Consider the following 27714-nt stretch of genomic DNA (forward strand, 5'->3'; position numbering starts at 1 on the left):
TAAGAATACCTGATTACTATTCAATGTATTGTCAACCACTTTAGGTAAATCGCTTCATGAAATGGCAGTTAATAAATCCCAATTAGTGGAAGCTCCTTTTGCAGAAGTAACAACCAGGAGTCATTTAGGATAAAAGTGTCCAGAGAGGATGATTCTTCTTAGCTGAATAGCTCAGCCTTTGTCACCTTGGCTAGGGCTAGCCTGCAGTCTTCAACTCAGTTTTCAGATTCAGGTCTGGGTTTTGATTGAGCCGGTTAAAGATGTTCACCATTTTCTTCTTTAGCTATTCAATTCTTGCTTTTGCTCTGTGCTTAGGGTCAGTGTCCTGCTGAAAATGAATCTTCTCCCCAGTCTTTAAGCTATGGCTTACTAGAAAGTGTTTTCCTGCTGGATGTGTGTGTACTTTGCACTCATCAATAACTGGCAAACATATCCCACATATAACATAACGAAAATACAGCAACTAGAACCAGAAACACACACTATTGTTGGTTAACCTGCATCCAGTTATAAATTATTTTATTACATGGAGCAGTGTTTTAGAAAGGACATTTAAATCAGAATTTAGATGTTCAAGTTGGGACAGTTGAAGTTCCGATAGTACCTTAGAAAATAATCTGCTGCCATAGTCTGTTGTAAAATACATGGTAAAAGATGGACATTGATGTGCCAGTGACCTGCAGCATGAACGTCCATTTTAGAAAGCCAGACATTTAAAATTATCCAACAGGGCAACAGAACTACTTAAATATCTCAGTGGCAGCATATGAACACTTAAGCTATGAAATAGCAACATAACCATTTGTGTTACAGCATATAGATGTCTATTTCTCCCAAAGCTGTCACAGACTCTTGCCAGTTTCTATTCTATAAGGTGTTGGGGGGCACCAATCACTGGGGGATGTAGGAGGTGACCTATCCTGATCCCGCCACTGGAGTGTTCCTCAGTAGACATCCTGGGTAGTAGGGTCTAATTATCAACATCCATCTTTTTAGACATAGGGAAAAATGCTTGAGTATCTGAATAATTTGAAATCTGCATAGAATTGTAGGATATGTGGAATATAAATAATTCAAATAAATAAACAAATATTAATTCCCCTTCTGAAGTGGCAAATAAATATCTATATACTCTTTGAGAATCAAAATGTGTCCTGCGCAAAACTCTAGTCTACGAAGCCATTAAAATATCTTTTGTTAAAAAGTTATCTCCTAAAAAGATGTTAAATTATAAACGGAGCTTGCTGGGAAGCCCAGACTAGTCTATCGTAGTGGGTATTGCTTTAAAAATCAGACCTACGTTGCTGCTCCAGATTTTCCACTAAGTACCTCCTTTTACGCTGTATTAAGACTGGATTGCCACCACATTCTATGCATTTCGTCTGGAAGCTTTCTTATTGCTCTGATGGTCAGATTTATCAGCATCATGTGCTGTGGGAGACATTATGATTTTCTTGGCTAGGTTCGCAAAAAAGAACGTTTTGGGGCATTAGAAGCAATACCAGGACTATTCAATGGCTACCATAATTGCAAGACTAGCAAGGGAGACATGCCTTTAATGAAGTAAGAGGGCCTCAAGCTATCTGATTTGATTGGCTAATTTCCTCACTTCAGTTCCTGAGAAAATGAGCACTTTTTATGTCATTAGGCAACTTTTTAGTTTCTAGCTCAATTGGAATCAGCCCCTATACTGTGCAAGAGTAGCTTGAACCCTTTCAAATACTGTAGGATATTCCCTAATTTCAAACCACAGCAGCCATTATTATCAATGGCTGGAACTCTACTCCCTTATGGCTACGAACACTGACTCTGCAGCATCACCATGTGATCCTAACCTAGGAAATCAAACTCAGGTCTTTTCTAGCACTGGGTTTTAGCTCCCATTCCAAAAGCATAATGGAAACAATAACTGTTTCAGTAGACAAGCACTATTACAATTCACAACATGCACAGAGCTTAAACAGGCTGAACATCGTGTAATCAGGAAGCAATTTTCTCTTCTAGCCTGGAACAGAAAGAAAATCCCAAGGCTCACTTCCACATCCTGGCCTAGCTAATAAGCACATAACTCCAAACACTAATAGCATTGAAACACCAGTGAGCTGTTTAAGATTAAAAAAAAAAAAAAAATCTATGGGGCATTTTCACAAACGAGGTTCTTTTTTGGTTCTATTTTTATTATATGTCAGGATTGTTCATTAATTTGTACCCCGCTTAGAACTATGAGATAATATGGGTTGTAAATATTCTAAATAAATAAATAAATAAAAACACTCAAGGCAAGATTGGACACCCTGAACTTGTTTGTAAAATAGACTTTTATTATAAATTTTTACAAACTTTCTTAAAATAAAAATTCTGTTACATTAAAAAAATTGAAATTGAGAAGAGATTCCTCTTTCAGGGGGTCCTTTCACAAAAGTGTGGTAAAAGGTGGCCTTAGTGTGCCCTTACATGGTCTTTCCTACACAATAAGGCCATTTTTTCCTGCAGCTGAAAAATAGTCATTTTCCTTTTTTTTTGTGTAGAAAAAGCAAAGGTGTTAACTTTTATTTGCTAATTTCATCTTCCGAGGTACTCAGATGTGCCTCTGCAAGATCAGAGAGACTGCTCCTGCCTCTCTCTACGTCTGTTGGCTTTCTGATGTCACACTGGTGCAGGACAGTTTGACGAGGCAAGTGTGACATCACCAGCGGCTTCATTCGCCCCAGTCAAATAGGATTTTTTTTTTACAGCCTCAGCGGGAGCTTCTGAAGACAGGCTAGAAGTGGACAAGAATCAACTCTGCCAACAGCAGCAAAAGCGAGACAGTTTTCCAGTGCATGGGGGTGTCGTTTCCTGTTTCTCGTTGGGAGGGTTTAGCTACAAACTCCAGGGCATTTGAAACTCAGTAGCGGGTAAAGGAGTGCAATGGGTGGTGTCAAAATTCTTCAGATACTTCCGGGCCAGAAAGAGAGCAAGCTGCCTTTTACCTTCTGGAGTCATGTTTTCCCCAACACTATAAGGAAAGACTCCAGAATGTTCGGCTTTGTAGGACTGCAGGACAGACAGACACCAATCATCATCCACCTCATACTGGCTATATACAGAAGCTTCATCCACAGAGCTGGATGTCCCCAGCCACTCCCACATCACACCCACTACTTCTTCTGTCATGACCTTGGGGTACCTATGCTGCAGGAGACACAGGAGTAAGTTATTTCCTCGGTTAGACAAGACATCTTCAGGGACCGTTGTGGTGATAATCTCATCTTTGGTCCTTCTAATCAGCAACACAGGGCCCTGGTATCTACATAGCTGTTCAACATTGTTTAGATTAAAGTAATGCTGTATGGTCCTGGTTACCAGACCCCGCCAACTTTCAGGCATGACCTTCATTTTCCAATTCCAGCATTAATTAATTAATGAATTAATGGCCATGCACTAATGTTGCCATTAGCATGTGGTCATTAAAAAAGATTAGCACATGAGCCCTTACTACCATCTATTTTGTAGGTGATAAGGGCTCAGGCGATAACTAGTGCTGCCTGATTCAAATCAATCCCACAAAATTGGGACACCAATTCAGTGAACAGCTCTGGCCCTCGGGGAGGCCTGACATACCTCCAGGGCCTCCTATAGAAGCAGTAGCAGTGACAGCGGTGGATGGTTAGCAGATGCAGGCTCTGAACAGGCTTGTTTGTGGCCTGCCCCACCGGGGCCTTCCCTCTACCATGTTGACATGGCAGAGTGAAGCCCTGGCAGGGCAGGCTGCAAACAAACCTGTTTAGAGTCTGCATCTTCTAGCCATGTACCATCACTGGTGCTGCATTAGGAAACCCGACGGAATATTAGATCTTGGGGGGTGGGGTGGAAAGCTGCTGCACAGCGGGAAGAGAGGAAGAATTGTTGGACATGGGGTAGAGAAGAGAAAGGGAGTGCAATAAAGAGGTAGAAAGGGGTGAGAGAGAAATCTTGCATATGGTGGAGGTGAGGGAGAAATGTTGGACATAGGGTGGAGGGCAGGGAGAGATGTTGCGTGGAGAGAGAAAGAAATATTTCACATGATAATGGAGGGGAATAGAGAGGTTTGACCCAGGGAACAAAGCAGTGAGGGAGAGACAGAGAGATGGTAGACAGTGTGAAAGAACTATTGGATATGACAGTGGAAGGAAAGGTACAGAGATGGATGGTGAGCACAGAGAAAGAAGAAAACGTCAAATGGGCAGGAGACTCTGGTGAGCAAGTTCACAGAAGACAAACAGAAACCAGTGCCTGGGACCAACATGATTTGAATATTAAAACGACCAGACGAGGTAAAAAAAAAAAAAAAAAATTATTTTCTATTTTGTGATTACAATATGCCAGATTTGAAATGTGGAACTGGTGTTAGACAGCAAGCATGAACTAGGACCTAACGTAGAGAGAAAAAGTTGTTTTTGTTTGTTTAAACCACAGTGCCGGCGAGGGGTTGGAGTGGGTAAAGAAGCTACAAAATAAACCTACCAGGATGTTTGAAAAAAAGAAAAACACCCAATTAGGCAGGAAAAGCAAGTTGAATCGAAAAATCAATTCAATAGGCTGAATCAAATCAAATTTTTTCCCCCTGAATTAATAATAATAATAATAATAATAATAACTTTATTTTTGTAATACCGCCATACCCCGAAGAGTTCTAGGCGGTTCACATTATTTAGACAGAGATTACAAGTGGTTACATATCAAATTGATCATGGAGTAGTTTGACAGAGATTACGAGTGGTTACACAAATTGATCATAGAGTAGCAGACAGCAAGGAGAGAGTATTTACAAGTGATTACATATCAAAATGGTCATAGAGTTGCGAACAGCAAGGAGAGAAGTAGTGGGAAGAGGAGGGAGAACAGGGGGGGCGAGGATCAGAAGGGGGGGGAAGAGGATTGGAAGGGGCATTGAGGGTCTTGGTCTCGGAATAGGTGAGTTTTGAGTAATTTTCTGAAGTCGAGGTAGTTGTGGGCCTTGAGGACCATTTGGGCTAGCCAAGGGTTTAGTTTGGCGGCTTGGAAGGCGTAGGTTTTGTCTAGGAATTTTTTTGAGTGGCATAGTTTTAGGGAGGGGAAGGCGAAGAGTTGAATTTTACGGGCGTTCTTGTAGTTGTGGTTAAGGGTGAAGTGAGGGGTGATGTAGCTTGGGGATAAACCAAATAACGTTTTGTAGCAAAAACAGGCGAATTTGAATATGATTCTGGATTCTAGAGGGAGCCAGTGAAGTTTATGGTAGAAAGGGGTGATATGGTCCCATTTTTTCAGGCCAAATATGAGGCGGACTGCGGTGTTCTGGATCATCCTTAGTCTCCTGATGGTTTTCTTTGTGGAGCCTAAGTATTGGGCAGTATTAGTGCTAACTAGTTAGTATGTCAGCATCGCTGATGCATGGGTTAGCATGAAAACACCCACTCTCCACTCCCATACATGCCCCCTCTGTGAAAAGAAAATAAAGAATTTTTTTAGCATATATGTATATGCAGCATGCAAAATTTACCGCAGGACACCCCATCGCATCCTGCAGTAAGGGCTCCTTTTACTAAGGCGCGCTAGCGGTTTAAGCGCACACTACAATGCCACACACGCTACACACTAATGCCTCCATAGAGCTAGCGTTAGTATTTTTCATTTAGCACATGGTTTGCGCGCACTAATCATCAGCTTGCGCTAAAAATGCTAGCGCACCTTAGTAAAAGGAGCCCTAAGTATTTTCATGTGCTGGTAAGTGCACTCTAGTGCTTATCGCAGCTTAGTAAAAAAAAAACCCAAAAAAAACCCCTCAATCAGATATGCAGGACCTTAGCTATTTTTATATAACCAATGTTCTTAACATGAAGCAGAATCGTACATTTCTAAAATGTAAATATGATTAAACTATCAAACTGATTGGAAGCTGCCATGTTACTCTGTTCTGAATTCCCTGTAGTTTCTGCTTGGATGAATCAAGGAGGCAAAGAAAGGAGAGAAGATATAATTGGAAAAAAAAAAAAGACTCCATAGGAAAATTATGACCGTAATCATGCTCTTTAGTTTGTTCAACACCTTAATACAGGCACAAGATCTATGCCTGTATTATTCATCTAAAAACCTGACAGCTCTAAAAAACCAAATTGATTTGTAACATTGTTGCACTACTAATTTGTACAAAAAAAAGCTTACTTTTAGCATCAAATGTGAAACCCATCCCCAAGTCACTTTAAAAGACTAGGAAATACTAGGACTAGGGGACATGTGATGAAGCTACTAAATAGTAGATTTTAAACAAACTGGAGAAAATATTTCTTCACACAATGTATAATTAAACTCTCGAATTGTTGCCGGAGAATGTGGTGAAATCAGTTAACTTAGCAGGGCTTAAAAAAGGTTTGGATAATTTCCTAAAAGAGAAGTCAATAGGCCATTATTGAGATGGCTTGGGGAAATCTACCGCTTATTCCTAGAATGACCAGCAAAGAATCTGTTTTGCTACTTGGGACCTGGGTTGGCCACTGTTGGAAACAGGACATCAGACTTGATGGACCTTCTGTCTGTCCCAGTATAGCAATTCTTATGACTTTACTCTACACTGAGAGTACAGGTTTTTCATCTTACCTCACACTGGTGTACTTCCTGAGGTGATGCTGGTAGCCGCAGCGATTCATATTGTCTGTTGTGGCTCTGCATGCTTCTCTCTGTCACGTCCAGCCAGGAAGGAAAGAAGTAATGTCAGCAAGGCAGGAGGTGGCAGAGAGAATCATGCAGGGCTGCAACAGGCAACAAATATGAATCGCTAAGACCATTGGCAACACATCATTCCAAAAAATTCTAAAACCTGAAATGTCTCTGGTCCCGAGTGTTTCAGATAAAGGATTGTGAACCTGTATTACACAAATATTTTGATAGTTTTTCTGTAGGATTATATGAAATAGCATTATCAGCTCTAATATGATGTAATATAAAAAGCAGTGTTTTGTGTTAGTTAAAAAAAAAAAGTGTTAACTAAGATATAGTTTCTAGTTTCCTTTCCTCCTGATTATGCTACATCTGGTCAAAGGGGCACGGAAGGAGTGTCCGAGATGTGTGCCCCAGCATAGGAGGAGTGTGTCCAAGATGCTGTATCTTAACCTGTTTTACAATTTAATTAATTAATTTAAAATGCTGCTCCTTTGGTTCCAACAGCCATTTTACCCATGTAAATAACTAAGGATAACAATGGCTATTTGAAGACTACCCACATTATGTGGCATTCAGTGAAGATGTTCCCAGGAGTGGAGATTGCTACAATATGCAGGTATGTCATTTTGAAAATAAACCAGGCAGCAAAAATAAGTTCCATTCTCCAGAAATTACATATGAACTTTGTGGACAGTTTTTACCCCTGGTTTATGCACCAGTTTTCAGTTACTGTTGTATTGCAGTCAGTTTGATGGCCCTTAAAATGTGTACAATATCAGCTACCAGAACGCCTGGCCATATATTTATCCAAAGGGCAGTCAAAACAGGAGTTGCCATTATGAGATAATTACTGAAAAAAATATGGCACCGGGTTGAATTCCAAGGCCTACAGTAGGCTTACTCATAGTTCCTAATATGGGTTCATTTTTTTCCTTGTTCCTATGTAAAAAAAAATATGCCCTCTTTAGGAATAAAATTGTCCAGTTCCTTACAAATATTTTTATAAGAACCTCAGCAGATCTTTTTTCCTGTTGTGATGGGTCCGGCCTTTTTTGCTGACCACTGTGTATCTTGAGGATTTGCAAAGTTGGGTAAATCACAGCAGCATTATAAAGGAAATAGAAGTCTGCTGCTTCACAGTATCTCATCAAACCACCTGCAGCATTCATTTTACTTTGGGAAACAGGTCACAGACTTTGACCTTGAGAGAACTCTGCTCTGAAGAGCACTAGCTAAACCTAAAAAATTTTGCAGTCAAATTAGCATTTCTAGAGAAACAGTCTCTTTCCCTGTGCCCCATCCCTCTGCTTTCTTCACTGTTATAAGGACAAGAAGTGTGTTACCATAGACTTCTACCTCACCATTAGAGAATGACACGGGGAAAAAATCTGTCCCCGTCACCGGCCCACCATCCTCTGCACCGCCCCGTCACCGCCATTCCCTTCACCGCCCAGTCACCGTCATTCCCTTCACCGCCCAGTCACCGTCATCCCTTTCACCGCCCCGTCACCGCCACTGCCATCCCATTCACCGCCCCGTCACCGTCCCCGCTGCATCCATATAAGCCTTAGTACTGTAATATTTAGCTTATTCCTTTCTTATAAATCAAAGTTCCTGCTGCTGAACTAGAGAAAGAGATGTTCAGCTGGCAGGGCTTTGTTTATAAATTTTTATCAACACAACTAATATACTATTTTATCCTAAAGCAAAAAATAAATAAATAAATATAATTTTTTTTTCTACCTTTGTTGTCTGGTTTCTGCTTTCCACATCTTCTCATTGAATTCCTTCCATCCACTGTGTCTTCTCTCTGCGTCTTCCATTTGCTGTTACTGTGCCTCTCCCTTAACCCCCCCCCCCCCCCAATTGGTCTAGCACCCATCTTCTTCCCTCCGCTCCCGCATAGTCTGGCATCTGTCTTCTTCCCACTCTGTCTTCCACATTTCCCTTGGGGGTCTGTTCCTCTCCATCCTCCTTCAATGTCTGTTCTATTCCTTTCCACCACCACCCTTCCCTCCCTCCTTTACCATCTGTTCCTTTCTACTACCCTTCAGCTCCTCTCGCGTGGCCTATCTACCTTCCTTCCTCTTATTTTCATGGCACGTTACAATGTAATTTGTGCAAGCCACTGGAGCCTGCAAGCTCGGTCCCTGTCCCATCCCCACAAACCATCTCGCTTCTGTGCTCCTATTTTCTCCATTTCTAATATCTCCCCTATGTATCTGTCATTGCCCCCCGTGTCCATATACCATCCCCATGGCATGTCCCCTTTATGTCTCTGTCCCTATGCCCCATGCACATAATTTCCCCTTTCTGTTACCTTCCTGTGTCCAGATTTCCCCTATCTTCCTCTTCCATACCAGTGTGTCTCTTCTTTTCAACCCCATCTAGCTTTTTTCCCGCTTTCTTCCCCCCCCCCCCTGCTTCTAGCATCTGGCTCACCTGCCAGTCCTTCCCTTTCTTTCCTGCTGTGGGTTTTTCTTTCCGACTTCATCCCCTTGGCCCAGAATCCTTTTCCCTTTCACTCCCTCCTTCCAATTTGAGCCGGGAACACTAGCGATCGCACGGTCCCCGCAGCCACTACCTGCCTGCCCAATCGATCCTAGTGTTTAGCCAGCTCTCTCCCTTCTCCTCACCTTAGTTTATAGGTTTTCTTTTTCGGCGACTTGCACGCTTTCCCAAAGAGCCGCGCACGCGCAGCTGCTCAGTGTTCAATCTTCTGCTCTGCTGCAACTTCCTATTTCCGGTTGCGTCAGAGCAGAAGATCGAAACTGAGCAGCAGCGGGTGCGCGGCTCTCTGATAGCGTGCGGGTCGCCGAAAAAGAAAATCTACAAACTAAGGTGAGGAGAAGGGAGAGAGCTGGCTAAACACTAGAATCGATTGGGCAGGCGGATGTGAGCTGCGGGGACCGCGCGATCCTTCATGCCTCACTGCGGGGACAAGACCATTCACCGCCCCACAGGCGGTGAATGGCCTTGTCTCCGTCGCCGCAGCGACTGCTAGTTTTCTTCCCCGTTTTCGGCGGGTGACCCGCGGCTAAAATGCGGTGGCCGCGGGTAAACCGCCACCGTGTCATTCTCTACTCACCATCATGCTTACTGTGAGGACCATTCTGCTGATATAATGCACAGCAGTTGCATATGCAACTAACCTTGTGGATTTCACCTTTACCAGCAATTAATTCAGAATGAATCTATTATGATAAATCTTGCATTTTCCAGGAAACACAAAGTATTGGTATTATCTGTGGCAAAAGGATATTGTCACCTTGTAGCCATTGCTGCCATGTTCCTCTACAGAGAGCCTAGAAAATTATTTATCTATGTTTTGAGTTCTTAATCCAGTTCTCAAGACTAATCCAGCCAGTCCAGTTTTCAGGATACAGACAGACAATGAATATGCATGAGAGATTTGCCTACATTGGAAGAAGTGCATGTAAATTACGTATGTACTTTGTGGACAGTTTTTACCCCTGATTTATGCACCAGTTTTCAGTTACTGCAGTATTGCAGTCAGTTTGATTGCCCTTAAAATGTGTACAATATCAGCTACCAGAATGCCAAAGGGCAGTCAATACAGGAGTTGCCATTATGAGATAATTACTGAAAATAATAATAATTTTATTTCTTGTATACCGCCCTGCCATTAGTTCTAGGCGGTTCACAACAGTAGATAAATACAATTGTATACACATTTCTATGGACAGAATTATACATCATGGTTAAAATTCAACTTAAAAACATACTATATATGGCACCGGGTTGAATTCCATGGCCTACTGACAGTCAGCCATTCGGAGTGCAGCGTGGGACCAAGCAGGCACACAAAAAGCACATGCCTGCCTTGTGCACCGCTGGACCACTGGGATTGGGGGAGGGGGCCTTTGCCTCCTTTGTCTTTGTGCTGCCCACCATTAGACATGCCCAGTACCCTGTCCCAGTCTACCACTAGACCACCAGAGGGGGCCAGGGCACACCATTTAGTTCAGAATTTTTTTTCTTGCTTTTTCCTCCTGTACAGATAAGGTGCATCTTATGGTCAGGTGTGTCTTATAGATTCTGTTTGCCTGTGCCATTTTACTTGTGGCCACCAGGGTGTGCTGTGAGCTCTAACACACACTAATCACATGAGGAAGGATGAGATGGTTATGGTTTAACTACATGGAAGCAATTAATGTAGGGAAGAAACATCTTGCTAAGAAGATTAAAGTCCTCCAGAATAAACCAAAAAGAATTATCTATAATTAAGAGTTTGATCTTTCAAATTTTAACCCACAAAAATTCAAAGGTTGTGGGTTTGAATCCCACCTGCTCCTTGTGACCTTAGGGAAGTCACTTAATCCCCATAGCCCCAGGTACATTAGTTACAGTGGGAGCCCATCAGGACAGTTAGGGAAAAATGCTTGAGTACCTGAATAATTTGTAATCTGCATAGAATTGTAGCATATGCGGAATATAAATTATAATAAATAAATAAAAAGTGGTACATCTGGGCACTGGCCCCTTTTCTACCGCCTACCAAAAATGTCCTGCAGGATCCTGGACTTAAGGCACTGATGTGACAAGACAGAGACAATGCTGCACACTTCAATGTTGTCAACAGCATGTTCCTGAGCAGTTGCTCGGTGGAAGGCCTGTTGCATCCCACCCTCTTTGACAGGGAGTTTGCATCAGAATGGGCAGGATGTGGCAGGCTTAAGTATATACAGGTACACATATTTTCAAGGGCCCCACTCCACATTTAATGATTGCAGTGGCAAGGGAAAACAGACCCAGCGATGAAAGGAGGAAGCAGGTTTGGCAGGGGAAAGGAAAATGAAGAGATGCTGGAAACATAGAACTAGACGGCAGATAAGGGCCACGGCCCATCTAGTCTGCCCACCCCAATGACCCTCCCCTACCTTTCTCTGTGAATAGATCCCACGTGTCTATCCCATTTGGCCTTAAAATCAGGCACGCTGCTGACCTCAATAACCTGACGTGGAAGACTATTCCAGCGATCAACCACCCTTTCAGTGAAAAATAATTTCCTGGTGTCCCCGTGCAGTTTCCTGCCCCTGATTTTCCATGGATGCCCCCTTGTTGCCGCGGGACCCTTGAAAAAGAAGATATCTTCTTCCATTTCGATGCGGCCCGTGAGATACTTGAATGTCTCGATCATGTCACCCCTCTCTCTGCGTTCCTCGAGTGAGTACAGCTGCAACTTATCCAGCCGTTCCTCGTATGGGAGATCCTTGAGTCCCGAGACCATCCGGGTGGCCATTCTCTGGACCGACTCCAGTCTGAGAATGGCCACCCGGATGGTCTCGGGACTCAAGGATCTCCCATACGAGGAACGGCTGGATAAGTTGCAACTGTACTCACTCGAGGAACGGAAAGGAAAGAAAGATGTTGGATAACTAGGGAGGGAAAAAGAAAAGAAAGCAGGAGATAAAGTACAAGAGCAAAAAGAAAAGAGAAGTTGGTGGGGAGAAAGAATGCTGGACAGGAGGTTTTTAAGTGGCCAAACTAGATCACAAATAACCAACAGGATAATACTATGATAAATCAGACTAGCAAAATCAAGGCACTGAGCCTACAGTACTCAATGACTCAGAATTGTAAAATCTAATGAAACTTGATCATAAGTATTTATATTTGCGAGACTCTGTCCCTTTTCAACTCATTCTTTCACGGGCTAGGCGAGCTGTCCTGTGCATCTTCTAGTGGCAGGGTTTGGGCTTCCTGCCATGCTGCTCTCCTCTGACCATTTCCTCCCTTAATCTGTATGCTTCTGCCTGTGCAAGGGAACTAATGTAAGTGACTGGAAAGATGGACTGACCATCTGCAACAGGCGCTCACACATTTGGGTGAAAGAAATAACAGAAATTTTGTGGGTGGGGAACTGATCATCACCCTGATATTCAGCTGTCAACAGAAGAGGTTAGCCTTAGAGCACATAATTACATTACATTAGTGATTTCTATTCCACCATTACCTTGCAGTTCAAGGTGGATTACATAAGAGTTGTCATGAAGTTACAAAATACATAGGCGGATTACATAAGAATTGTCGTGAAATTAGGTAATACATGATGGGTAATTTGAACATTTTAGATTTGATAAGGAGTAGATAGTATAGCAGGTGGAGCTTGGGATGGATCTGGTCATGTTAAATAGGTTTTATGTATGTATGTATACATAATCTAAATGTCCATCTGAACACAACCCTGTCCATCAATGCATAGGCTAATTTAATTTCCAGGTTGACATTTAGGCAACTACAAATGACTAGAATTATAATGATTTAGTTTGGTTAATCCAAACTTTGTGACATGGCTCAACTGTTGTTAATATCCTGTACATTGGACTACCACTGATAATTTTTGAAGAAAGTGCCAGGATGTGAATTTCAGAGATCATATTTCCCAGGAATTAGAGATTTACATGGGTTCCATATTACATTTTCAGGCCCCGTTTAAAGATATTCATGATGGTATTTCATTCAAGAAAAGAAAAAAGGGTCCAATTATCTGTGACATCTCATTATGCGACAGGTCATTTTCCTAAATTACCACAAGCAGCTTGGTTTGCAACTCATCAATGTTAGATGCTGATCTAGTAAAGATCGATAGAGCCTTCTCATTAATTGCACCTTAATTATGAAATCTTCTACTAGAAAGATTAGCCTCTGGCTAATGTACTATATTTAGTGTTTCTTCATACCATCAAGACATGCTTATTTAAATAGGATTTTTGTTTGCTAGTTTGTGTGAAACTTAAAAGTTTTAAACTTTGCTCAGAGAAGTGGCATAGCTGGGAATAAATGGGCCCCAGCTAGAAAAACCGAGTTGGACTCTTTATAGCACCATCTCTCTGAAGGTGGTGGGGAGTAGAGAATGACATGGGGGCAGAATTTGTCCCCATAGATAACCGTGAGAAACCATCTTGTATCATTCTTTAGTGTCTCTCAACCTCAGTCCTTCTACACCAGCATTTTTCAGTACAAGGCTTGAGGGTCAGTGGCTGTACCCAGTCATACTCTGATTCTTCCTTCTCTCCTTAAAGAATGACACAGGGGGGCAGGAGAGAAGACACCCTTTCAGAGCCTTGGTAAACAAACCCTGTAAAAACAAAAAACAAAAATTTCCCAAAGCTGTCTTATTACAATTAATAAATTCAGAAACAAAATATTTTTTTTCCTACCATTGTTGCTGAGCATTGGTTTGTCACAGTGTCTCCTGCTATTCTTTGTTTTTGAGGGTTTTTTTTGTTTTGGTTTTTTAACTCTTTCAGGGGTCTCATGTCCTTTTGCCCACTTATCCATTTTTCCTTGTGTTCCTATTCATACTGTCCAGTGTCTTCCCATTCATACTGTCCAGTGTGAATGGGAAGACACTGAACAGTATGAATAGAAACACAAGGAAAAATGGATAGTGGACAAAAGGAAGAAATGTCAAAAGGACATGAGACAGATGTTAGACATGGAGGAAACAGACAGACACAAAAGGGGTAATGCTGAATACAAGGGGTGGGATGCTGAACAGTAAGATGGAGACAGAGGTAAAGAGGGAAGATACTGTCAGCTCCATCTTACTGTCCAGCATCCCATCCCTTGTATTCAGCATTACCCCTTTGTGTCTGTCTGTTTCAAGTTTTTATTGAATTTAATATACCGACCATCAACGTGTACCTGGCCGGTTTACAATACTAAAAAAAAGAAAAAAAGAGATAAAAAGTAAAATAATAATTATATATATATGGGGAAGAGTGAACATCAAAAGACAATAGACAAGGACTTACATGAATTTGAGGGTATTAAGGGGATGGAAAGATCAATAAATACATTATTAAAATAAAAGTTAAAAGAAAGGGAAGAGGGGAGGAGGATACAACATCAGGGATAGGGTCGCTTCGTAAAAGCGGTTGAGATGATTTGACTAGTTTTGTGGAAGGATGTATTTAGAGATTATGATATGCATCTTGAAAAAGAAATGTTTTTAGTTTGGTCTTGAATTTATCGAGAAGATTTTCATGACGAAGTTGAGGTGGCATGGCATTCCATAAGGTTGGAGCAGCTACTGAGAAATTAATTTTCCTAGTATAGTAGAATTCTTTGATGGAAGGAACGGCCAGCAAGTTTTGATTGGCTGATCTGAGAGTCTGAAGAGAACAGAGAGGGATAATAAGTTTATCGAGAAAAGATGGAAGACGTGAGAGTTTAAAAACCAGCATTAAGATTTTATAGGTGATATGGTGTGTGATGGGTAACCAATGAGCTTCTTTCAAGAGAGGAGTTGCATGATCATATTTCTCTGCTTTATGTATAAGTTTGATTGCTGTATTTTTTATGAGCTGCAAATGGCGTAATTCTTTTTGTGGGAGTCAATTATATAGGGAATTACAGTAGTCTAAATGGGAAATAACCAGTGAATGCACAAGGGTTATGATTGCATTAGTTTCAAGGATTGAAGTTAGAGCGGATGAGCCTTAGTTTGTAAAAACAAGTTTTTACTACAGAGCTTATCTGGTCATGGAAGGTTAGGTCTTTGTCTATGGTTACTCCAAGAAGTTTTATTTTTGGTTCAATTTTTACTGAGCAAGATTTATTAAAGATTTTTCCCGTTATAGTTTCGGTGTTCCTGATTGGGACAACATGTCTAACATCTGCCTCTTTCTCCTACCTCATATACTTCTACTACTACTACTTATAAATTCTATAGCGCTACTAGGCATACACAGCGCTGTACACCAAACATGGAATAGACAGTCCCAGCTCAAAAGAGCTTACAATCTAGTTATGACAGACAAACTGGACAAAATAGGTGCATGTATACACAGTGCTCAGATGGGGATTTACAGAGGAATGAAAGAAAAATGGGTGCAAGCGGATTGTTTGGAATTAGGAACTGAAAGCAGCTTCAAAGAAGTAGGCTTTAAGCATGGATTTGAATACTGCCAGAGATGGAGCTTGACTTACCGAGTCAGGCAGATTGCTTCACTGTATGCCTAGAACAAAGTAGAAGGGATCGAGTCTAGAGTTGGCCGTATGTCCACTTTCTCTTCTTTTTCCTTTCTCCTTCAGCTCCAGCCCTGACCTCCCCCATGGTCCAGGGTGTCTCTCTCTCTCTCTCTCTTATACTACTACTAATCATTCTATAGTGCTACTAGACATAAGCAGTGCTGTACATCAAACAGAGACAGTCCCTGCTCATAAGAGCTTACAAACTAGTCAAGACAGACAAACTGGACAAGAAGGTGCATCAATACACAGTGCTCAGGTGGGGGAATTACAGCGGGAATGATCAGACAGATATTGGTGCGTAGAAGGTGGGTAGAAGTTTGGAACTGAAAGCATCTTCAAAAAAAGTTGGATTTGAATGTGCCAGAGACTGAGCTTTATGTACTGAATCAGGCAGTTTTTTCCAGACATACAGTGCAGCAAAGTAGAAGAGACAGAGTCTGGAGATGGCCGTAGAAGAGAAGGGTACAGATATCTGCCTTGAACCATAAGGTATTGGCGGAATAGAAATCACTAATATAATGTAATAATAATAATAATAATAAGAGAGACACATCTGATGAGCGGAATGCCTGGTGGGAGGAGGAGGAATCTGGAGAGATGAGAGATACTGAGGAGCTGCAGAGCGAATACACTTGTAGGCAGGGCAGGATTAATTAGTCGAGGGTCCCTAGGCACACAACTACACTGGGCCCCCTAGCTCTGCCCTGCCCATGCCCAACCCCTATTAACACCTCTATCAATGAGCCGCCATCTAGCCTAGCACTCCTCAGAAAAAGAAAGATAGCAAATCAGAAGGAAGGTGGATACAAGAAACAAAGAAATGGGAGACAGGTAGATTGGGAGCCCAGTACAAGGACAGAAAAAGCTTAGATTTCTTTCTTACATGCAGCTGTTAGATAATATTTCTCTCCAGGGCTTTCTCTCCAGTGTAAAACCTTTTAAAGGAGAAGACATTGAGGTCAAGGGTTTCATAGCCTCCATCCAGGATGAGTTCAGCGATGGCTCTTCCTACTGCTGGAGACTGCTGCAAGCCATGCCCACTGAAGCCTGTGGCTAAAAACATGTTCTCGACCAATGGGTGGTTCCCCAAAATGGCATTCTGGTCGAAGGTGTTATAGTCATAGTAGCCAGCCCAGCCACCCTTCACCTGAAAGGAAAAGCCAAGAAACCTCATCTATTTCTCAAGAAAGAAATTAAAGTATATGGTTACAATTCAACAATCAACTCAACTCTGAGGCTTTACTAGATTTTATAGGTGAGAAACAGAGCACACCAATAGTACCAAGAAAGTTGTGCTTTATTAAACAAAACCTGACATGACCTCATTTCGCCTTCTAGCTGTGTCAGGGGTGGATGCTAGTAGGGGATAAAAAGCATATTCTCCCTTACAAGCATATAATTCAGGCAGCACTTGTCCTCTCTCAATGTAAAAGTGTGCACATTGTGCATCGATAGAGGCAAGTGCTGCCTGAGTATCTTAATTAGAGAATGACACGGGGGCAAATTTGTCCCATCCTCGCAGTAACTCAATTTCCCTGTCTCGTCCCTGCTCCATTCCTGTAAGCCCTGCCTTAACCGCACAAGCCTCGAACACTTATGATTTTAAAGTTTTTGAGGCTTGTACAAATGAGGACAGAGCTTGCAGGAATGAGGCAGGGACAGGAAAAGAACTCGCCGGGACGGGTTGGGAAAATGAGTTCCCGCAGGGACAGAGAAAAATTTGTCCCCGTGTCATTCTCTAAATTCTGAATGCTGCTTGAGTTATGTGTATAAAAGTCTTTGATTGTAAGGGAGAGTGTATTTATCCCCTACTAGCATCCACCCTTGATGCAGCCAAAAGGCAAAATGTGGCTGTGTCAGACATTGTTTAATAAAGCACAATTGTCCTAGTGTTATTGGTCTGCTCCGTGTTTTTCACCTGTAAACGTGCTTGCAGATCATCACCTCTCTGTGTGTATTTTACTAGATTTATGTCAAGTTTAAATTATTTTTATTCTTTCCAACCCGATGGAAATGCTTGCATAGAATTATAGCAAAAAGGGTCAAGAATGTTTGTCTGTCTATAGACAAAATAACTAAAAATTTAATGGAATGGGATGAAACTTGACAATTGGGAAAAACTGATAAAAATGGATCAAGTTTGAAAATGGACCAGACTGGATATGGCATTTCAGAGAAATAAGGCCTCTATCCTCCCTTCCCCTAAAAAAAAAAAAAAAGTGGTCCAATGGGAAAAGAACTTCAAGTTTCTAGAGTACAGAAACCTAAATACATTGAAAAGTTAAGTAATTCTTCCTCTCAAATATGTTTCCCTGCTCTCTCTTCTCCCAACACCCTTCCCCCCACAAAACTACTCTACCACCCCTTAATCTAAGCCCACGCTTCAAAATCTTTACCTTCTGCAAACTGCATCAAGCCCCAAGCGTCTCACCGTCCTGGAAATTCCCTTTACTCTCAAAAACTACACTCACAACTGCCTCACTCTCAAAACACTACTCCCTAGCAATTTCTCTGGTACCCCGTAAACCTTTCAACTTCCAAATTACCCTAACCATTCAGCAAATTGCCCTCACTCCCCCCCAAATTTCATGAGTCATGCTCTATATGCTTTCCTCACTTGCAAAACTCAGCATTATTATCAGTTTTGTTTATATCCTCTGGCAACAAATTCCATAGCTTACAGTAATTGTGTGTTGACTGAAAATATTTTCTTACAATATCTTTTAAATTTGTTACAGGTTAGTGCATTAAATAGAAAGAGTAAATAATCATTCCCTGTTAACTTGTTGTGCACCACCTCATGATTTCTGAAACTTGGATCATATCCTCTTGATCTTTTAAGTTGCAGAGAAGGGCTTTCAACCATGATCAAGGAGGGAAGGGGTAAACAAAGACCTCAGGATCATGGGTAAATCATTTAACCCTCCACTACCTCAAGTACAAAACTTAGATTACGAGCCCTCCCAGAAACAAGGAAATAACTTCTATACCTAACTCACCTTGAGCTACTACTGATGAAGGTGCGAGCTAAATACAAACAGTCTGGAAAGCCACAGCCAGTGTGGGCTGCACAAAATGTTTTAAAGAAAAGAAAACAGACATATAGTACCAGTGATTGGTGTGCAAGAAGAAGAGAGCCTGAAGGTGTAGACCAGCATTATAGTGAGGAGTGGAGGCAACTTCCTCTCTAAGCATTTATTTTTCTTTTAACCACAACCTAACTATAGACATTATCCCCTTTAGGTATCTACCCTCAGCCCAGCCCAGTTCACTCCAAAGAGAGGACCGTGTTAACTCAGTGCAGTGCAGTGATGATATACAAGTAGCTCATTCAGCCTTTTGGTGCAGCAGCTTTTCAAAACTGTATTTTTAAGCCTGCCACCAGCCTCTTCAATTTTCTGAGAAGTCTCAAGTCTCTATAAAATGCCTTCCAACCATCTGGATATAATGCACTGACTAACTTCTCCTTATTCACAATGTGTATTTACATCAAATTCTAAGCAGAAAGTCTTTTCTTTACCTATTCCATGAGGTTGTTCTCCTTTAAGTTATGTCTATCCATATGCCCTGTAATTCTTTTAGCAGTAACTTCTGCAATTTTGACATTGATGTCGGATCTCCTTGTCTGTAGACACCTGAATCACTCTTGCAACCTTTTTTAAAAAGCTAGCATTACACTAGATAGGCTGCAGTCCTCAAATACAGAAACAATAACTCCAATAATTTCAAATTACAGTTGCAAATCTGGGGTGGGCCAATAAGACCAAGGCCCTACCAATATCTAACTTGCTAGTGATTATGCTTTTTTTTTATTCTCCTCATTTGGCCTGATTTCCGTTTTTTTTTTTTTTTTTAAGATACCTTTTTGGCTTTGGTAGTCTTTCACATCATCATTAAACTATACTGGCAGTCATTTGATTTTCTTTTAATATATGGAATATCACATTGAAAGCCCAGATAAAAATGTATTTTTAAATAATTCCATGCCTCATATCAACTTTTAACCTTTGCAACTGTTGCTTTTTACATAGCCTTCCTTTAATAAAGCAGAGAAATTAGTGACAAGGAAATCTCTCAGCACCCCAGCTTCCATTACCTTCAGTGATTCAAAGGCATTGACTCGGTGGGCCAACTTGGGCCACAACTTCTGATGGAAAAATTCATAATCCACATTTAGATCACTAATGTTGGGCTCCTCCTGGAAAGATCATCACAGAGACAACATGATGGCACCCAAGTAAGCCAAACAAAGAAAGTAATCAGACAAGAAAGCTCAGCTAACAAATTTTATACTTTCAGAAGACCATATGGTTATCCTACAAAACATTTTAGAAAAGAGAACATTATGAGGGTTTTTTTTTTTATTTTAAATTGTGCTGCCTGTGTAATATACCTCTCTTATTAAAAGTATTCAAAGCTAGTATGCAAGGTTTTAACATTTCTCTGCAGCCCTTCAGGATACAGTTTTCAAAACAAGTGTCAAGACCATTTCATGCAAAAAGGGAGCAGATTGATGCATGCCATTTCTGACATAATAGGTAACTTAGTTGCATACAACAGGATCTAGAAGACATAAGTGATATTTATGTTTCTTGCAAACATGACCATCCCAGAGATTCATGTGGATTATGGATAATTAGAAACTTAACTAGGTTTCAAGCCTTGTAACAACGTTCAACAAGGCTTAGAAATAAGGTAGGTGCAAATGTGCCCTCCAGTTCAGCAATTTTATCACATGCCTTTCCTCTATTGCCTCAATCAGTTATTTACCGTATTTTCATGCATATAACGTGTGCGTTATACACGATTTTACAAACCGAGTATAACCATGCGCGTTATATTCGTGAGCGCGCTGTACACATTTTTTTTACATAGTTCCCCCTCCCCGACGTCCGATTCACCCCCCCACAGGACCGCTCGCACCCCCACCCCGAAGGACCGCTCGCACTTGCACCCGCACCCCCACCACGAAGGACCACTCACACCCCCACAGCCTCCCCACCCCCCCCATCATGGAGAAGCTGCCTACCGTTGTCCTGCTGCTTTCTCTGTCGGTGATCCCGCCCCTTCTCTGAGCCCTGCGTCTGCGCTGCTTCCTCTTCCAGCGGTCCCGCCCTTTCTCTGACGTCGGGGTGGGCGAAAGGAGAGTCGGTGCGGCCAGAGGAGAGTCGGGGCGGGCGAAAGGAGAGTCGGGCAGGGACGGGAGACTCGGGGTGGCATGTGCGGTATATGGGTGTGCGTGGTATTTAAAAATTTCTTTACATAAATTTCAGTTTCCCGTGCGCTATACCCGTGTGCGCGTTTTACACGGGTGCGTGGTATATGAGTGAAAATACGGTAATGTCAGTAAGTAACTCCTTTCAAGATTGCTAGAAAGACTTGAGGCCTGTTTTACAAAGCTGCGCTAGTGGTTGCAGTGCAGTAAAGGCCCCGAAACCCATAGAGATTTAAAGGGCTTCGGGGCTGTTGCTGCGCAGCTTTGTAAAACAGGCCCCAAGTGTAACAAATTATCCTGGACAGAAGAGTGGCAGCAGTGTGGTTCTTTCTACTAATAAAAAAGCACCAGTATGTGTACATGCTCACCTCATCAGGGGAGAGGCCGCCTATGTAGTTGCCTCCCACTCCTTCTCGTCTAAAGTAAGCTCCAGTGTTGTCTATCAGTAGTGGGCAGTTCAGGCCGGGTCCATCATAACAGTGAAATACATACACAAACCTAAAGATAGAAGGAAAAATTATGCCTTACCTGATAATTTTTTTTTTCCTTTAGTCTTACAGACCATTCCAGACAAGTGGGTGTTGTGTCCATCAACTAGAGGATGGAGACAGAAATAGAAATAGTTCCATGTGCTTTGTCCCTACAGGGGATTGTGCAGCTATACAATGCTCAGTATTACAAATAGCCAAGCAATGGTGCTAAAATCCATAGTGTTGAACAATAACAAACAATTGCAGCAAAATGCCACACTCAGCCAATAAATCTTCCAACCAGGTAGACAGACTCTACTAACATGCAGTACTTCTATGAGTCAGGAGATGCATGATACATAATAAATGTGTCAAGATCCACAAAAAGCAGTGCCATCCACAGAATGGACTTAAAGCAGTGGTCTCAAACATGCGGCCCGTGGGGCACATGCGGCCCCCCAGGGACTATTTTGCGGCCCTCGATCTGTCCTTTCCACTTCACAAGTTATCCGATTGTGGAGAGGACAATTGCGTAGAGACAGCGACTGCTGTAATTGGACTTGCAGAAGTCTCTCTGGAGGGAATGTCGGCAAATGGCTCGCGGCTCACCTAAAGCAGGGGTCCCCAATATGCTTCCCTTCCCATCTCACTGCCCTCCCCCAAGCCACCGCAATCAGGGAACAGGCCAGTGCCGAGGTTTTAGCTCTCCCTGCTTATCTTCCCCAGCTCGGAGCCGACCAATTCTTGCCACCCGACGTCAATTCTAACGTCGGGGAGGAAGTTCCGGGCCAGCCAATCACTGCCTGGCTGGCCCGGAACTTTCTCTCTGACATTAGAATTGATATCGGGTGGCGAGAATTGGTCAGCACAATGCTGGGGAAGATAAGCAGGGAGAGCTAAGACCTCGACACTGGCCTGTTCCCTGATTGTGGCAGTGGCGGCCTGTTCCCCAATGGTGGTGGCTTGGGGGAGGGCAGGGATAAATAAAGAAAGAAAGGGGGGGGGGGACAGGGAGACAGAAAGAAAGAAGAGAGACGGGACACAGACAGAAAGGGGCATGGAGAGAGAAAGACAGAAAGAAAGGGCGGGCATGGAGAAAGAAAGAAAGGGGGCACGGAGAGAGAGAGAAAGACAGACATATAGAAAGAAAGGGGGCATGGAGAGAGAGAGAGAAAGAAAGAAAGAAGGGGGCAGGGTGAAAGAAATAAAAAGTTGGGGGAGGGAAGGAGACAGATGCCAGACCAGGGGAAAGGAAGGAAGGAAGGAACGAGGGAGGGAGAGAAAGGAAAGAATGAGATGTCAGACCAAGGAAATAGGGACGGAAGAAGAAAGAGATAGAAGGGAAGGTAAGACATGGAAACATAGATTTTGAAAAGAAAGCAGAAAAATTGAATATTAAGTTAATGCCAAAAATGGATGCAAGGCAGAAAGTGAAGACGGAGAGAAAAACAGTCAAAGGACAAGAAGGCCCTAAAAACATAGTTAAAAGCACATAAAAATAAAGTCACCAGCCAACAAAGGTAGGGAAAATGATTTTATTTTCAATATAGTGATTGAAATGTGTTAGTTTTGAGAAAGGAAAGATATTAAACTTTAAATGTGAGGTCTGCAGAAAAAATAGGGTACTTGGAGGGCTGCAGAAAATATAGTTAATGACAATTTTGCATAAGGTAAAACTCTTTAAAGTTTATAAATCTTTCCTTTAACTGTTAAAGGAAAGATTTATAAACTATAAAGAGTTTTACCTCATGCAAAGTTGTCATTTCTTTAATAAGACATTAACTATTTTTTCTGTGGCCCTCCAAGTACCTACAAATCCAAAATGTGGCCCCACTAAAGGTTTGAGTTTGAGACCACTGACTTAAAGGAAACAACAAAAAGAAATCAGTTACCATAAGGAAGGGTTTCTAAAATGGTGTGATAGGATTAAAGGAAAAAAAATGATCATGTAAGGCATATTTTTTTCCTTCCCTATTGTACTTACCAGACCAGTCCAGACATTTGGGATGTAGCAATGCAGTCTATAATAGTGTGAGAATAAAAGGCTCAAATAGTTGAGAGTGCAAAGAACAAAAGCAGTGATACAGTAGCCAATACATCAAAGCTCAAGATGAACCTGAGAAGGCTTTTCGAGTTTTTGTTTCAGTCTTTTAGGAGATAAATAGTCAGTAGACAAACTAGAAATCATGTAAGAATGTGGAGCAAACACACATCCATGCAATAATGATCTGATTCAGCTGCAGAACATGATCCTTGACCAAAATACCAAAAACATAGAAGGAAGCAAGGAAGGCAGAACCTGAGTCACCCAGCTAGGGAGAACTAACTGTAGACACTGAAAGTAGTTGGTAGCTCAGTAGTAGAAAAGTGCTACCAAATGCAGTGTAACATGAATAGAAGGACAGAAGAGACTCCCCTTATGAAATTGGAGAGGAGTTTCTTAAGCTGGGAAAGGCCAAAGAACCAAAGCAGCACTAAAACAATGAGTATGTTGAAAGAGGATTCCTTTGCTCCCCTGTTCACTGTGATTCAGTAGGAGAAGATACGATAGGTACATCAGAAGCAGAAAACCTGTGATGGAATCCGTTGGATGATCAATGAGCAAAAGGGGCACTCAGGAAGGATAAGGCCATAGCGGAGAGACTGAATAAATTCTTAGATTCGATCTTTACAGAAGAAGATGTAAGAAATCTATCTGAACTGGAAATGGTTTTCAAGGGTGATGATGCAGAGGAACTGAAAGAAATCTCGGTGAATCCAGAAGATGTACCAAGCCAAATCAACAAGTTAAAAAGTGATAAATTGCCTGGACCGAATGGTATACATCCTAGGGTACTAAAAGAACCCTAGGATGAAATTGCTGACCTGCTGTTAGTGATCTTTAACCTGTCACTAAAATCATCTGTAGTACCTGAAGATTGAAGGGTGGCCAATGTTACGCCAATTTTTAAAAAGGGTTCCAGGGGAGATCCGGGAAATTACCGGGTAAAATGGTGGAAACAATTATAAAAAAAAAAAATTGTGGAACATGTAGACAAACATGATTTAATGAGACAGAGTCAGCATGAGGTCATACAAGGGAAATCTTGCCTCACCAATTTGCTTGACTTCTTTGAAGGTGCGAATAAACATGTGGATAAAGGTGAACTGGTTGTTGTAGTGTATCTAGATTTTCAGAAAGTTTTTCACAGAGTTCCTCATGAGAAGCCCCTGAGAAAATTAAAGAGTCACGGCATAGGTGGCAGCATTCAGTTGTAGATTAGGAATTGGTTATCAGATAGAAAAAAGAGGGTAGGGTTAAATGGTCATTTTTCTCAATGGAGGAGAGTAAACAGTGGAGTGCTACAAGGATCTGTACAGGGACCGGTGCTATTTAACTTATTTATAAATGATCTGGAAATTGGAATGATGAGCGAGGTGATTAAATTTGCAGGTGAAACTAAACTGTTTAAAGTTGTTAAAATGCATGTGGATTGTGAAAAATTGCAGGCAGACCTTAGGAAACTGGAAGACTGGGTGTCCAAGTGGCAGATGAAATTTAATGTGGACAAATGCAAAGTGATGCACATTGGGAAGAATAACTCAAATCACAGTTACTGGATGCTAGGGTCCACCTAGGGAGTTAGCGCCCAAGAAAAGGATCTGGGTGTCATTGTAGACAATACGAGGAAACCTTCTGACCAATGTGCGGCAGCAGCCAAAAAAGCAAACAGGATTCTAGGCATTATTAAAAGGGATGGTTAACAAGACTAAGAATGCCTCTGTATCACTCCAATGGTGCAACCTCACCTGGAGTATTGTATTCAATTCTGGTCTCCTTATCTCAAGAAAGATACAGCGGCACTAGAAAAGGTTCAAAGAAGAGCAACCAAAACGATAAAGGGGATGGAACTCTTTTATGAGGAAAGGCTATCTGGTACAGCTGTGTACTTGAACTACATGGTGAAGGTCAGTAATAGTCAGGTGGTGTAGTCATGCTGACTGGAATGGCTGCGCACTAGATCTCGGGATGTGATTGAGTGGTAGTGTTAGCTGGAGTGGCTGAGAGTCAATTAGATGGCAGAGCACAATATAGATGGCTGGCGTCACTGTGCACTATCACTGACTGAAGCAGTGGTGTAATACCATTTGCTGAAGCATTTGTGCAACATAATTGGCCTTACTGAGATGCAGCTGTCCAATACAGTTAAAAGGTGCACGAGTGCAATAGAAGCATTTGGAGACATTATGCCATATAGCTGCTGATGCTGCTTAGATACTGTAGTGGCTGGAAGTGGCATGCAATAATTTTGGCCGGTGACGGTGCTAGTGCCAGTCTGCAAGACCAGAGAACAGAGTTGTTGTGAAAAACCAAAACAGCTAACCTTTAGCACTGCAGCATAGAGTTAGCTGTCCCAGCCATATAAAACTGCCAATTTTTACCACCGCAGAAAGCGGCACCTCTGGTATCTCAATATCTTTCTTCAAAAGCAAACCTTTTGCCTGTCACCACTCGCTTACGTACTCCATGGAATGTGATCAATAATCCAAAAGGAAATGTACAGAGATAGCGTATGTTAGCCTTAGTGAGAGCACAGGTCACTACTCAAAATGACCTCCATTTCTGCAGGGTAGTTGAAGCAAGGTCCTGGTGGCGCTCCACTCAGTTGCCATCCCATTGAACAGTCCCATACTCCCAGGCCATGTGGAGCAACTTCTCTTTTAGAGCAAAATTCTGGAAGCATACCACAATATCTTGCAGCCTGTCTACCATCTTAGATGCAAGTTACCCTCTCCACTCCAGGATATACTCCTAAAGAAGCCACCAAGCAAGTTTCTCTAACACATCTTTGGCATTTTTATATGAAGTCGTATCAGGCACTCCCCGAATTCTCAAATTATTGTGCCTGGCCCAGTTCTCAATGTCCTCCATTTTGGCCACCAATTCAGATAGTTCTGTTCCAACATCCTCAAGTCCCTGTTGTGCTCCCACCACTCTCTCTTCACAAGAGTCCACATGGAGATCTACCGTGTCAATGCAACTCCCCATCTCCATAAGGTCTTGGAGCAATTCCTTGATCACTTACTCAACCTGCACCACCACCACCAAGATTTCACTATTAACCATGAGCCGGTCCGTTTTAGTTGGCACCTCCATTCCATCATTCAGCTGCAGGAGAACCTCAACAGTATCCACAATTGTTGGTTCTAGTGACACTCACCTTTTTTCCTCTCCCAAAGTGCTGACACCATGTGGTAGCCTGTCTGATCCCTTCTCTGTTACGTGGCATGGCCTACCACCATCTCCTTTTCTGCTCTCTTTGGTCACAATACCAACGCCAGTGCTTCCCTTCACTGAATCCAAAGTATTTTGACTGGATGCCTGCCAAATTGCTTCTAATTTAAGTATATTCGCTGGCTTTAGGATGGAGCCACCAGATTAGGCAGCCATCGAACCCGGTGACATCACTTCTTCCAGTTTGGAAATGTTTTAATGAAGTTGCTTTACCCATGGGCAAGGCTGGCATGTGTGCAAAATGAAAACAATGCAACAAAGAAATGCAAGGTCTGGTGGCCCGAAATGAAAAAACATCCTGAGAAATGCTTTGATGAAGATGGCAAAAGGAACATGTTTGAACAGGCAGGATCTTCAGGTTATTAAATGTTTTGATCTTTGCCTTGAGGAACTGTTCTATCTGAGCAAAAATATACTGTATTTGTTATTATTGCATGCTACTGTCATTTTGATACAGTTGTTATGAAGAAATAAAAAGTTGAAACAAGCAAATATTCTTTTTTGGGCAGTACTGAGTGGCAGTGAATATAATGAGAAAACCATGATTTAAATCAAATCCACCCTACCCCATTCAAAATAGAATTCAGTGCCACAGCTTGTGAACACAAGCCAACTTTGTCACTACAAAATAGAACTATTTCCTAGGGTAAGTTAGCCGAGTTTCTCAAGGAGCTCTACATATGGATTGCTTATACAAAAAAATGGAACAGAGGTCATCAAGCTTGTCCAGTTCTGGGAATTATTACAAAACAAACAAAAACACAACATCAGAAAATTATTCAGTCACATGTACTACTGAATTGCTACAGCTCTGTAGCCTGGCAACAGAACTCTAGCAAAGTTCTAGAACTTGATTAATAGGGAAAACTGTTCAGCTCAGGAAAATAGCTAATAAAACAGACAGTCACAGCACTAATTGTTAGCATGCAGCCAATTCCCCATAGCTGCATGGGACACGAGAGAAAAATACTGCAGGTATATAGCCTAGAGATAGTTGCAGCTTTCCAGAATTACTAGGCCTTGTGAATACAAGGAAGCAGATTTCTTAGATAGAACAACTAAGCTGCTGTAGTAAACTACAAAATGACAGAGAG

The 27714-nt window shown here is 41.9% G+C and overlaps 1 protein-coding gene across 1 annotated transcript in view; it reads right to left on the reverse strand.

Annotated features, from left to right (window-relative positions):
- Positions 1–12013: 12013 nt before the first annotated feature.
- Positions 12014–27714, reverse strand: part of FOXRED1 (FAD dependent oxidoreductase domain containing 1) — a 51335-nt gene continuing 35634 nt past the window's right edge. The window contains exons 9-12 of the mRNA XM_033919115.1: positions 21244–21373; positions 19757–19858; positions 16544–16807; positions 12014–13759 (exon numbers count right to left, since the gene is read on the reverse strand). Coding sequence (XP_033775006.1) covers positions 16553–16807; positions 19757–19858; positions 21244–21373 — 487 coding nt within the window. The 3' untranslated portion in view covers positions 12014–13759; positions 16544–16552. The remainder of the gene's footprint in view (positions 13760–16543; positions 16808–19756; positions 19859–21243; positions 21374–27714) is intronic.

Source organism: Geotrypetes seraphini, chromosome 13 (assembly GCF_902459505.1).
Source record: "Geotrypetes seraphini chromosome 13, aGeoSer1.1, whole genome shotgun sequence".
NCBI classification, from domain to species: Eukaryota; Metazoa; Chordata; class Amphibia; order Gymnophiona; family Dermophiidae; genus Geotrypetes; species Geotrypetes seraphini.